Raw genomic sequence first — 13,275 nt, 5'->3', positions numbered from 1 at the left:
AGAGAATAAAATAAAATGAAAAAGCAAACGGGTAAGCTGCCACAAAGACTTCTATTCATCGCAACGCGGAAAAGGGTACAGACTTTGTTACTACTTCCGACAGGTCTAGAAACGAGACTTAAGAAACACTTGGCTGATGGTAATAACGCCTTAACCAAAGTATAACGCCTTAACTAAAGTGAACCTTCATGTATATATATATATATATATATATATACAAAGAAGTTCTCATGGTATTAAATTTTTTTTGAATTTTTTTTATATTGGGTTTTTTTTCTTTTTTTTTTTTCTTTTTTTTTTTTGTCCCGGGGGGGTGTGAAATGTCAATATCGGGTTCTTGTGTTCACAACGTACGCCAAATATTTGCTAAACCAAATCCAATTAGTGTCTCTCTTGTTTAGAATATGAAGATGGTCATAGTTTTAAAAATTGTCATTGACTAGCTTAATCACTACAACATTAGCCAATTTCATCTTGCCTTTTGTTGAGGTTTTTATTTTTTTTTTTTTTTTATTTGCTACACGTAGAACCCGCTTCCCTGGCTTCGGAATCTGTAATGGTGAAAAAAAAAAACTAAACAAATAAGCGTCAATAGTGGTAAAAAAATTTAAAAAAATAATAATAATAATAAGAGAGAGAGAGAGAGAGAAGGCAAATTCTGGAAATGCAGTTTTTTTATTTTTATTTTTGTGAATGGATATGCAATTAATTTCTACAATATATCTGCATAAAAAGTGCAAATGAGATGTGTATTCAAATTTCCTCGTAAGATGAGAAGTGGCAAGTAGCTTCAAATTGGTAACATGCAAACAATCTCACTGAAATTGTATTTTTCTTATTGAGTAAAACAAAAAGGAAAATAAAAAAGTGTACAACTTAATTCACTAATTTCCTTTTCAAATATTAGCTATGACTATATATTGTGTAAATCTTTTTCTTTTCTTTTCTTTTTTTTAACAAAGACAATTGTGAAAAACTTAAAAGAACTTTAAGTTATTTATACACTTTCCTAATAACTAATTTGTTGAGCCTTGAATATAGTGGAGCGTTCAATATATAAAAATATTTAACAAATATTTTTTGACAAATCTTTTTGATCTATAATTGGGTAAATTTAAGAATGAATAAGCATTGAAAATTTATGATAATTGTCTCCATAATTTGTACACTATTAGATCTAATCATTTAACAGATAAAATGATATTTTTTAAAAGTTTTTGTTAAATATTTTGGTATAAGGAGCCGGCTCCATGAATATATAATATAACTACGTGAATAGCTAAACAGAGCAACGAGTACTTTTATTTTATTTTAGAATGACCATGAAAACAATTACAAACATGCCATGTGTTTTGGTAATTTGAATTGATATTAATTAGAAACACCAATCTCTGTTTTCTTAAAAATAAATAAATAAATAAAATATAGATAATAAACTATTAAATAAAAATTGAAATCTAATATAAACCAATAGAATAGAAGCAAGTATATATATATATATATATATGTATATATTGAAGAACATAAAGATTCAAATTAAAGATCATTACTTGAAAAAATAATTGAAAAATATATTAGACCTCATAATCAATCCGGTGCCTTTGTTCAAAAGTTTTTTTTAAAAAATTGTTATTTATATTAGCCAAAGATAAAATCTCTTACTTTTCTGTACCTTTGTTGATATAATTAAATATACAATATTAAATACACTTTCTAATAGTTTAAATTTATTGGAGCGTTAATGATTTAATATGATATTAGAATTCTAAATCTTAAATATCTAAAATTAAGTTACATTACCATGTATTAAAAATGTAAGTTGGAATATTGATATAATTTGACATATATATTAAACCCACCTATTAAAAATATAAGGGGGAATTGATATGCATATTAAACAAAAAGCAAGATGAAATTGGCTAATGTTGTAGTGATTAAGCTAGTCAATGACAATTTTTAAAACTATGACCATCTTCATATTCTAAACAAGAGAGACACTAATTGGATTTGGTTTAGCAAATATTTGGCGTACGTTGAGGTCGTTGAAGGTTTAGTTAACGCGTTATTACCATCGGCAAGTGTTTAGCTTTTTCTAACTCTTTAAGTCGCGTTTCTAGACTTCCAAGTAAAAAAGTCTCTTTCCTTCTCCCCTTTGCGATGAATAAGTCTTTCTGCCAGCCTACCCCTTTGCCTTTTTATTTTATTTTATTCTTTTAAAGTCTTTTATAAAAGCAATAACTTTCTTGTCAAGTAATAGATTTTATTGCAATTCCTTTAGTTTTGTTTTCATCCAAATTAAAATTAAATTCCTATACTAGTATATCATATTCATTTTAATTTCCAAGGTTTCACTTTTGCTATTTATAATTATTGTATTTTATTTTCAAGTTTAAATATTCCAAAAGCAACAAAAAATGTAAACCTCATTTAGTTTAGACAAAATTTGCAGCAGTGAATCGAGTCATCAAAATAAGATCATTGGTAAGTAAAAATTAAAAGAATAATAAGAAAAAGAGTCCTGATTGAAATTATATGGGTAGAACAAAGTAATTTATTGTTTTTAATTAATTTTTTATGGTAATCCCCAATGGATTTAGATATCTAGGTTCTACTCTTTTTTTTTTCTTCTTTAGTAAAACTAAAGTATTTTAATGTAGTAATAATTCATTAAAAAAATGTCAAACAATTGTATAATATGTCCACTTTCTAGTAGGCGTTAGGAATGTTAACGGGATGGAACAGATCGGTTTTTAAAATTTCATTTCTCTTCTGCGGGGAATTTTTTATTTGATCCTTGAGGTTTTTTTTGTTTTTTTAGAACCAAGACGGGGATGGGAATTTTCCAACTGAATACGGGATGGGGTGGTTTTTTCCGTTTATTTTTTTTTATAATTGATATAATCTTTTTAAAAAAATTTATATAAAAATAATTTCTTCTATAAATAAAATATAAATAAAATAACTAAAATGTAATAAAAATACAATAAAATATATCAAGGTACAAATTTACAATTATAATAAAATACATCATAAAAAAATACAATAATCTAAATATATAAAATAAAACAAAAAATAAATATATACGGATTGGATTCGGACAGGGTTTTTTATTTCCCGGTCTTAATCCGTCCATGCTTCGGATCTTAAAAATGTATTCCAAATCCATCATGCGGTCTCAATTTTTCAAAACAAAAACTGCCCCGCTAGGTACGATGCATCATAATTTTTCGGATGTACATGGCAAATTGATATTCCTAAATAGGCATAAGGATTTAGTGTCAATCAAAGCAACAAAAAAAAAAAAAAAAAAAAATTCGGTATCAATTTCTTTGTACGACCAGTCAACCGCAACCCAGTTTCGAGAAACCATTTTTTCTTCTCCTTCCTTTTTTTTTTTTTTTTTTTTTGGTTTTTTTTTTTTTTTTTTTAATGGATACCATTTTTTCTTCCTTGTTATAAGCTAACGTTGGAACATTTTATAAAAATAAAGTAGAGAAAATGCAAATACAGACAGACAAAAGATAATGACATAAATCCAAGTAGCCACTGCTCAGTTTATTCGCAAAAAGATAAATAAATAAAACCTTTGCTCAGTTTCCAGGAACTCACTTCACATTTATTCATTAATCTATACGCATATATGTTTTTTCTCTTCATTTATTCTTCTGATTTTTAATTTACCAAAGTCTTGGGTTATACATTATTTTTATTTTTTACTTTTTTGTTGCTGAAATACTTGCTTCCATAGCACAAAAAAGCCAAAACTTGGGGCCATTACATCGAGGTCAAATTAAACCTCAGATTCCATCCAATAATAACTTAGGGTTATACGTACATTAATTTCTTGACATATAAATGCAGAGGAATATAGGAAAGTGCTACAGTCGCCAGGACAGTTTCCCATCCGTTATACATAATTTCTTTGTAGACATAAACAGGATCGATCTCACATCATAGTCGCACGATATATATATATATATATATATAATGCTCTGTGATGTGTGTATACATATATATATATATATATAATATATTTGTTATACGTGAAACTATTAATTTATAATTAATAGTCTTTATTAATTATAGTGTTGACAGTTTAAGAAGGTGTCAGCTTTTTATTGGTTGATATGCTCACATTTTTATCAACTTTGTGGAGCCACAATGTAATAAAATACACATCTTATAGATAATGTTAAAAATTAAGAACATTTTAAAAGATTTTACATACAATAATGTAATAATATGACCTGCTAGTCTTCTTTTCCAACACGATAGAGTATACATATGATATACTACAAACGTTCTTGGCGTAGACTCGTCCCAAAAGGTGAAACTATATGTGTAGCACACGAAAAATACACGGAATGACGGAAAAATATATATATATATATATATATACATATATATATCAAAAAATATACGGAATGATGCAATGCATTGTATTTTTTTTTTTTTTTAAGGCAAATATCATTTAGACTTCTTTTAATTTTATTATAATTATTTTTATATTCTATAATTTTAAAAAATTTAAACATTAATCTTCATTTAGTTTACCATATTTATTACAGCACATTTATTTTTCAATTTTTTTATTTTTATTTGTTAATTTTAACAATTAAAAACTAAATAAAAAATAAAAAAATTAACATTTTACAATTGAATAATATTATAAAATACAATTTCAACATTTAACTATTAAAATTAATTGATAAAAATTGAAATATTGATATGTTTTGATAAATATGGAATATCACATATGGATAAATGATAACTTTTCAAAAATGTAAAAATTAAATGTAATTAAAATGAAACTAAAGATCTACATAGAGATGTAAAAATCTCTATTTAACCTCATTTCTCCAAAAATTCACCCCATTCACATATGGAAGGGGGCAAGATTGTTTTCCCCTGGTCAAAGACAGGGATTGTACACACCGCCTTGTATAAATATAATTATATTCAAATATATATTTTATTATATTTTAAATATATATTTTAAATAAATATTCAGTAACCATTTTGGTTCAGGTAATGATTGTGGTATTTCTAAAGCCGGTTGAAACTTCAACGGGGTTGAACTGGAAGCAATGGTTTGCTTGTTAAGGAATCGCCTTCCTATCTTGGCCTCTCGGTTGCTTCATCAAATTCAGGCCTGTTCCATCCAAATCGGTTTCAAGCAATGTGGAACAAATGTGAGAGGAAAAAAATTTTGATTTATTTCACTTATAGTAAAATATTATTTGTCATCGTTTAAATTTAAGTTTTCGTGATTAGTTTTAATTGGGAAATTAAGAATTATTATTCTTTTTTATTCATTAATTTTTGCAATATTAATTATTTAAACTTAATTTTTATGTTTTAGGTTTTTTTTTTTTTTTATGTTTTTAAGGTTTTATAATGTTGCCTATATTTTATTGAAGAGAAACTTAAAAATAGGAGGAGCTTCAAGATGATTGTAAGGTGAGGTAAATTAAGTATTTGCATGGATCTTAAACAGAGGAAGGGGCTTATATTCACAATTTTCTAGCTCTAAACCCAAACCAAATGATGACTTTTTATTGCTAATTTCCAAATGGAAAGAACAAAAACTGATAAAACAAACTTTCCAACGCATAATAATATAATGGATGACTAATTACGAGCTTTTATAGTAGTTTTCTTTCATGCTTTCTTTTCCAGATGATTATTAATCAAATTATTTAATTGAAGATAAATCTAAGAAAACTATGGACTCAATTTAAAGCCCCCGGATCAAATAGTATATTTACTCCCATCTTTTTCCTATGTTCAGCGCTTCAAGATGATAGCGAAGAAGTAAATTAACGATTCTGATCTTAAATAGTATATGCCGACCGAGCTTAGAAGAGTTTAGAATTTTTAAATGCAAATTCTGATAAAAGTTTAAAAGGTATGAAAAATAAAATAAATGAAAGCCCCTTTGATAGATTTATATGGACCCTTTCTATGAGTTTTTTTTTTTAATTTTTTTTTTTTTTTTTCAGTAACAAAGTGTTCTGATTGGAAAAGCAAAACCCAAAAAAAAAAAAAAAAAGTGTAATAAAATAAAACAAAGAAAGAAAGTGCCAGTGACAAACCAGATCATTGTAAAACCACTCTTTTTTGTACAATAATGTTAAATAATATTATGAGAGAATAAGGTAAATTGCAAGTAGGAATGGGTTTTGTACAGAAGAAAGCCCAAAATGAGGTAGCCCATTTTATTTTTATGGTCCATTTCATACCCAAAGGCAATTAGGCAGATTACAACCAGATGAAGATTAACATCAGCTTGCAAGTTACAAGTGAATCTACTCCCTAGAAAAGGAGGTAAACTATAGATATGGGATTGCAATTTGCAATTTCAATTTTTAATTTGGATTTTTAGCAATACAATTTTTAAGCTTTACTCGTTAATGTGGCTCTAATTCATAATATATGATATATAAATGTCTATATATTTATACTCATTTTTCTGTTATTCATTTAATTGTATCAAATACTAAAATTTAAAAAAATACTTGAGATTTATATAATTCTAATAAAATAATTTAAAAGGCTAAAGTGAACAATGTCAGGACCTTATAAATTATAAATTCCAAATAAACTTTAAATTCAAGTCCTTTAAACACTAGTCTTTGGCACTTTTTCTAGATCATCTCTCAATGTTGTCCAGAAAGGGATTGATATCCATTTGAGCATTGGCATATAATATTTAGAAGGAGAAACAAGAACACCATAGTAGTTCATTGGACAAAATGCACAAAGAAGTATATATCATACACAAATGAGTTTGTTACTATATGAGTTTTTAGATTTTTAATTTTATATCATTATTAATTGAAGTGATATTAAATTTTAAACTAATCAAGTCATAACTACAAGATTAGATTAGAACTTTATATGTATTTATATATTCCAAAAACCTTTATTTGATCCATACAACAATTATAGTGATCTTGTAGTCAGTTTAGACTTTAATCATTTTAGAAAAAGCACTCAAAAATCAGTCTAATTCAGACGTTTAAATAGAACCTAAGAGTTGTTTAACTTGTATTGATTATAGTGTGATACTACAAAACGTGTCACTAATCCCTATTTTCAAGTTTCCTTATCCTAATAGAAAATGGGAAAGACACCAACTTGGACGGATGCAATTTGGTATCATCATTTCGATCACTAATATTCTTGTTTAAAGTCAATAGTTTGAAGAATTTCCACCAACTAAAGAGTTTTAAGAGGGTCCAATTACTTAGCTTTTGAGCATGTTCATAAGGGAAGAATTCCAAACAAAGCACAGCAATCATGAGCTTAGCCTTAAAAAAGGTTTATCTCCTCCAAGCCACCCTGCAATGCATGTAAAATAAATAAAAAAGCTCTCACAACCAAGAAAATCTTCAAGAATATTAGAACCAACTTTTGAAGGACCTTACCCAACCCATTATTCTACAACTCTCAATTTCCCCAATATTTATTCCAAATGGGGCTCCGACCAACCTGTCAATGGCTTCCTTTTCTATCCACATTTTCTCCACAAAAACACCCAAATATGCATAATCCATTTCTACATTTCCTTTGTTTACCGTTCATTTAATTTTATGTCAATTAACTATACTTTATATATTTTCAAACTGCAAAAAACTTTGCGTAAATGTTTCAATATTCACATTAGTTTAAAAACTAAAGTTTTCTCAGGAGATTTGATGAAATTACAACTATATTACCATATTAAAAATTGGGAAAGAAATAATGGTTCATACATATGTTGGTCCTGAATTGTGGTTCTTAAACAATGACATCAAGCCGCAAACTTGTATCACATTTGGGGGTTTATCAAATATTAACACTCCTTTTATGTCTGGGCAACCATGTGAAGATGGCTGCTTAAATAGGCTAGCCAAAAATGACCTATAATAATATATATATATATATATATATATATATTTATGTTTATACATATATATTTCTCTAAGAAAGTATAATCATATAGGCAGGCAGGTTAGTTAAAGGCTCTATGGAAGGGATATTTGAGTTGCCGACAGCGAACTTTATTTAGTTAACAATGTTCTCTAAGATACCCAAAAAGCTCATCATCACAGAATGTCAATATCAGATAATTAAAAGGGAAAGAGCAAGGAGAAGTCAGATGTTCCGCTAACTTTTTTTTTTTTTTTTTTTTTTTTTGGTGATTATATCTGTTTGGCTGACAGATGACCCAGATATGTCTTTAACTTGCAAAAATATTACAAGTGAAAGAACCCCATTTTAATCAATTTAACACTCTGGCAATCTAATAGTAGTTAAGCTGTCTTCTTTGTTTTTGTAGCTATTTCCATGTGAAAGCACATCATAACAATGGTATGGAATTCTAAACTCACTGGTTTTTTGAGTTTGTAGTGCCTTCTTTAACTTCATATACTGCCTTGGAAAACACTGTGTCTTCAGATATCTGGGTTTATTTGGTGATCTTTAATTGTTCATCTCCGAGGTTCCAAAATTGCTTATTTTGCAGGAGTTGATAAGCTGAATATGGGAAATGAAATGGGTAACAACAACACTTCAGGTTTGAAAGGTAGGGAACTTGATTAGAAAATTCTTTCAAAAGTTTTGTTAGCTTTTTGTGTTTTTGTTGATTACAAAACTACAAAAGCAATGTTGTTTTAATGCAGTTGAAGATAACACAGCAATTGAAGTTCCCAAAGAATCAGCAAAAGAAACTAGTGCTGAAGATAATGTAAAAGAACAAAATCACATAGTACCTGCAGCTGAAGAAAAAGATTTCCATGTGAAAGTTAATGGTTCTGTTTCTAATGATCCAGAGGGAGTAGAAGATAGTGGTTCTGATAAGAAGATATCTTGTCAAAGAGGTCAGAAAATTCTCAATTCATTACTGCATATCCAAATTGATGAACTAACAGTACTTAAGTATTATGGCCTTCGTTTTTGACAGGACAAGAAGAAACTGAAGTTCTTCCACTTGCTGAATCTCCAAAACTTTCAGCAGTATCAAATGAAGCTGGCGGCGGTGACAATGAAATAGAACCAGCTTCTCTATCCAATGAGACAGAAGCTGAGAAGCAAATAGAGTCCAAAATGGAGGAGATTCTTCTGGAAACTATTGAACATGAGCTTCAGAAGCAGGCTTCTGTCAAGAAAGGTTAGCATACTCTTTTTCTTTTTTCTCAATCTCTCTTAAATTCTACATAATGTTATTTCTATGAGAATATGATAGTTGAACTGCTTCTTAACTACATCAACTTGTATTCTTTTTAACTCAAAAATTGCCTATAATTATAATATAATCCACCTTTTATGTTAATACTGGTCCATGAAAACTGTGACAGAAGAGGGAGTAATGGAAGACCCAGTTTTTGATGTAATCAATACACCACATGATCCAGAGCCTTCAAATCCTGAACAATCAGAGTGTAATCAGAATGAATTAGCCATGATTCATGATCACCCATCTGAACCAGAAGGCTGTGAATCATTACTAGGAGGTGATGAGGATGTCACGGGATCAAGTTTAGCATGTGACTCTAAGGATAATGGTCACCTGTCTGGTCCTGAGACACCAGAGAAAGTCGGAGCGACATCTGATACTCGTGACTTACAAGTAGAGCAAGAAGAATGTAAAGAAGATATAAAATTCTGTAAAGCTAAAGATGGAGATAAGATTGATAATGGATTGAGCAGTGTAACAATAGTTCCAACTTGTATTCCGAATGGTTTTGGTGAAAATTTTGATGAGGGGATTCCAGCTGAGGTGAGTATAAGTAGAAATGACTCCTCAGAACCAGAACCAGATCCGGAACCAGAAGCCATTTCAATGGCTAACTCACTAAAGCCTCATATGGAAGCTCCTGAAACTGAAGATAAACTCATGGTTATTACAGAGGAAACCAGATTAGTAGTAAAAGATTCGGAAAGTGGAGAGTGCAAGCATGGTTATGACACAAGCCAACCTTGTGAAGAATTGATGGAAGAATCAAAACCTGATGAGTCAAATGCATTTCAGTCCGAATCCATAGATCGAATGTCTGAACATGAGAACTGTGAACAGGAAGATGTGGTTGGTTCTGTTAATGATCCAGGGATCGAGAAGGACAATCTAACCGAAGAGGCAAAGGTTGCTGAGAATGGTGACTTGGAGGTTGTTTGCGTTGACAACCAGAATGGGGTTTCTGAGGAACACTGCCAGGACTCCAAAGAAAAAGCTCTGCTGATTCCTCAACTCAGAAGTGATCCGGAAGAGTTAACTGTCACAGATTGCAACCAGAAGGAAGAAGATTTTACTTTAGAGAAGAAAATTGTTGAGGACAGGAAGGAGAATTCAGAGCCTTTGTACTGCAATGAAATTGAAAAAGAAGGAACAAAAACCACGGAGGAAAAGCAACTTCCAGTTGATCAAGCAGAGGAACTTCCTATTCAATCTCCATTATCTTCGCTCCAATCTCAAAATCACCAGCAGGAATTTGTATCAAGAGCTGAGACTGTTCATAGTAGCGACCAATCAATCCAAGAATTGAAGAAAGATAATTTTGGTAAGTTTCTTGACAGAGAAGTTTCCACTTTTGATTCCACTAACTTGGTAGCAGAAGTACTAGTCTCTATGAATGAGTTGGGAGTTGATAAGCCTGAGCAAGATGTTATACAGAATGAGATTTCCGCCAGCCAACCCGCTGAGCAATGCACAAAAGTTGAAACATCTGCATTTGCAAGCTGTGGTTCTGAACCACGAGAAAGTGTCGAAAGGTTCAGCACTGATTCGGATCCTGACAACCTGAATGTTCATGCTCAGATGCGGAAATCTCCAAGCTTCAACCTCAATCTTCTAAGTGAAGAATACAAGACCGAAGAATCAGATCGAACACCTTTATTGTATCAGGACAAGGCTGCAATCCAAATCTTACCAAACCGAAGTGATGTTAATCTTGGAAACTCAATGACAGACTGTGGATATGATCAAATAGACCTGTCAAAGTACCAAGCAATGCCAGTGGAAGAGAAAGTAGTCACATTAGAAAGAAGTGATTCAGAAAAGTCAAGAACACCATTTCTTGGTTTCTTGAAAGAAGAGGAAGAAGCTCATATTGTAGTTACACCAAATAAACAGGAAAACCATTCTGCTACCAAGAAACCAACCAAGGATTTGTGCAAGTCACCTACTAAAGAAATCACTTCGGCCTCACCAAAAGTTAAAGAAAAAAGGAAGGCAAGGTCTTATCTCTTTGGCACCTGCATGTGTTGTGCAACTGTGATTAATTAAATGCCTCTTTGGAAAAAAAGGGGAAAAAAAAAAAATCTGTTTCACTTTTTCCATTTGTTTTGGTTGGGTTTCTAATTCAAGTTCTCTGAAAAATGGAGTTTTGATGGACTTGAAGAGTGAGTATTATTGAAACTACCCCTTCCTCTTTTTTTTTTTTTTCCCTAATTTATTCCCACTTTTTTCTCTGTTTATTAAGTTATTTGTGTTTAACTCATGACTTTATGCCACTTGGGATTCTTTGTGTCTTAAATTTATTTTATCTGATTGAGAGAAATTTGAAAGTTTGGAAGGAATTTGTACTTGAGGTAGCATTGCTGCCTTTGATTTGTAACATTTGTTAATTCTTAATTCATAATACAATGACATTATTTGCTGTATGATCGTTTCAAAACAAAGAGTTTGATATTTATTATTAATTTCATCCACCTCTCAGATGTAACTTTCATGTGGTTGTCACTCAAATTGTTGCTTCTGAGACCAAAAGATATAAGTTACTGAAAACATGTACTGATCATAGACTATGGTTAAAGAACTATTCTTGTTTAAAGGATGTCATGTTATATCATTAAGGCTTTGAAGCCCATGAAAGAGATTTTGGGCCCAATCATTACCATAAGGCCCTGGTACTTTTTTTTATATTTAATTTATCTGCTTCTTAATATTTCATTGGGCCTCTTTTTTTATTTTTTTCTTTTTTTTTCGTTTTCATAATTTCATTAGGCCCTTTTAGAATAGGGAATTTGGAAATCTTTCTAGCTCTTCCAATATGTTGTTTCTCTAATGATATATTGATATTAGAAATTCATTGAAATTCAAAAAGAAAAAGGGAAAAATAAAAAATAAAGATGCCTAGGGGTGGGGATAAATCTTTTGTATAGTTAATAATTCTTTATACGTCATTTTTTATTAGCTCTAATTCTCTCTGACTTAATGGTCAAAAAAAAAAAAATTTCTTTCTGACTTTTCCTCATGCAAAGAATAGAGATCTATATTTCACTAATTTGTACGGTCATGATCATTTCTTTCTTTCTTTCTTTTTTATGTTTTTTGTAATAATCCACTAGAATTGAACATAGTTCTATCCAGAATTCATGTGCTATAAATTTCAATCATCCAAATAAGAATTACATAGAATATTCAATAAAGGTGAATGAATTGAAAATAAATAAATAAATAAAAGTAATGATAAAAAAGTAAACTCTCATTTTTTTTTCTTTTTTTTACATAGAATATTCAATAAAAGTGAATGAATTGAAAAAAAAAAATAATAAAGTAATGATAAAATGGTAAACCCTCATTTTTTTAAAAAAAAATAGATAAAATATGTAAATTCTGCACTATTCCAAAGTCTGAAAAAGAGACAACCAGCAATGCACGAGGTAAGTAAAAATTGTCTGTTCTCTATAGTCCACACGGTTTTGAGTATATATATATATATATATATATTATCTCTCTTTAGGCATAGATTGGAAGAAGAAAGTGTTATTAGTCAAAGGGAGAGCTAAATCTAAATCTTGAACCTGTTTGGGCATAAAATTTTATTGGAAATGAAAAAGTCATTCAAGAAAATACAAATAAAAAGAAAGGGACAGCAAATCATCTGATAAGGATTTACTCATACGAATCTTGGAATGTAATACATACATTTCCAACCCATTGATCTCGAGGTCAAACTTAGACTTCAATTGAAAATCCAAAAGTTGGAGAAATTTCAAATCATATAACCACTCTGAGTTGGAGGATAACCTAAACAATTTTGATAATCCACCTCTAATTAGTAATTGCAAAATTTTTAAAGTCTCACATATATGTACTTAATATGGAAAATTTTTTGCTCTTTAAATTTACAACATCTTTGATAATTTTTTTGACGAGCTTTATGTTCAAATTATGCCTACGAAAATAGCATATTAACCCAAAAAAATAAAAAACAAAAACAAAGCAAAACAATACCGGTATGGAATTGAGGAATTTGAACAAATCAAACAATAATTTTCTAAGTCATCCAA

General features: G+C 29.8%; 1 protein-coding gene across 3 annotated transcripts; it reads left to right on the top strand.

Annotated features, from left to right (window-relative positions):
- Window positions 1-8,049: 8,049 nt before the first annotated feature.
- LOC107413145 (uncharacterized) lies at window positions 8,050-11,643 on the top strand. 3 transcript variants are annotated; one of them, XM_060815552.1, is made up of 5 exons: window positions 8,050-8,355; window positions 8,510-8,569; window positions 8,667-8,864; window positions 8,948-9,154; window positions 9,345-11,643. In XM_060815552.1, the coding sequence occupies exons 2-5, from the start codon at window positions 8,527-8,529 to the stop codon at window positions 11,264-11,266; spliced, it is 2,370 nt and encodes a 789-aa protein (XP_060671535.1). In that variant the 5' UTR covers window positions 8,050-8,355; window positions 8,510-8,526; the 3' UTR covers window positions 11,267-11,643. The 3 variants fall into 3 exon arrangements, with proteins under 3 accessions (XP_060671535.1, XP_015876506.2, XP_060671534.1); XM_016021020.4 differs by having other exon boundaries at window positions 8,052-8,355; window positions 9,342-11,643; XM_060815551.1 differs by lacking the exon at window positions 8,050-8,355 and having other exon boundaries at window positions 8,364-8,569; window positions 9,342-11,643.
- Window positions 11,644-13,275: the final 1,632 nt, after the last annotated feature.

Source organism: Ziziphus jujuba, chromosome 3 (assembly GCF_031755915.1).
Source record: "Ziziphus jujuba cultivar Dongzao chromosome 3, ASM3175591v1".
Lineage (NCBI taxonomy): Eukaryota > Viridiplantae > Streptophyta > Magnoliopsida > Rosales > Rhamnaceae > Ziziphus > Ziziphus jujuba.
The sequence above is the reverse complement of the archived record's forward strand: the minus strand, read 5'-3'. Positions and strand labels throughout refer to the sequence as shown.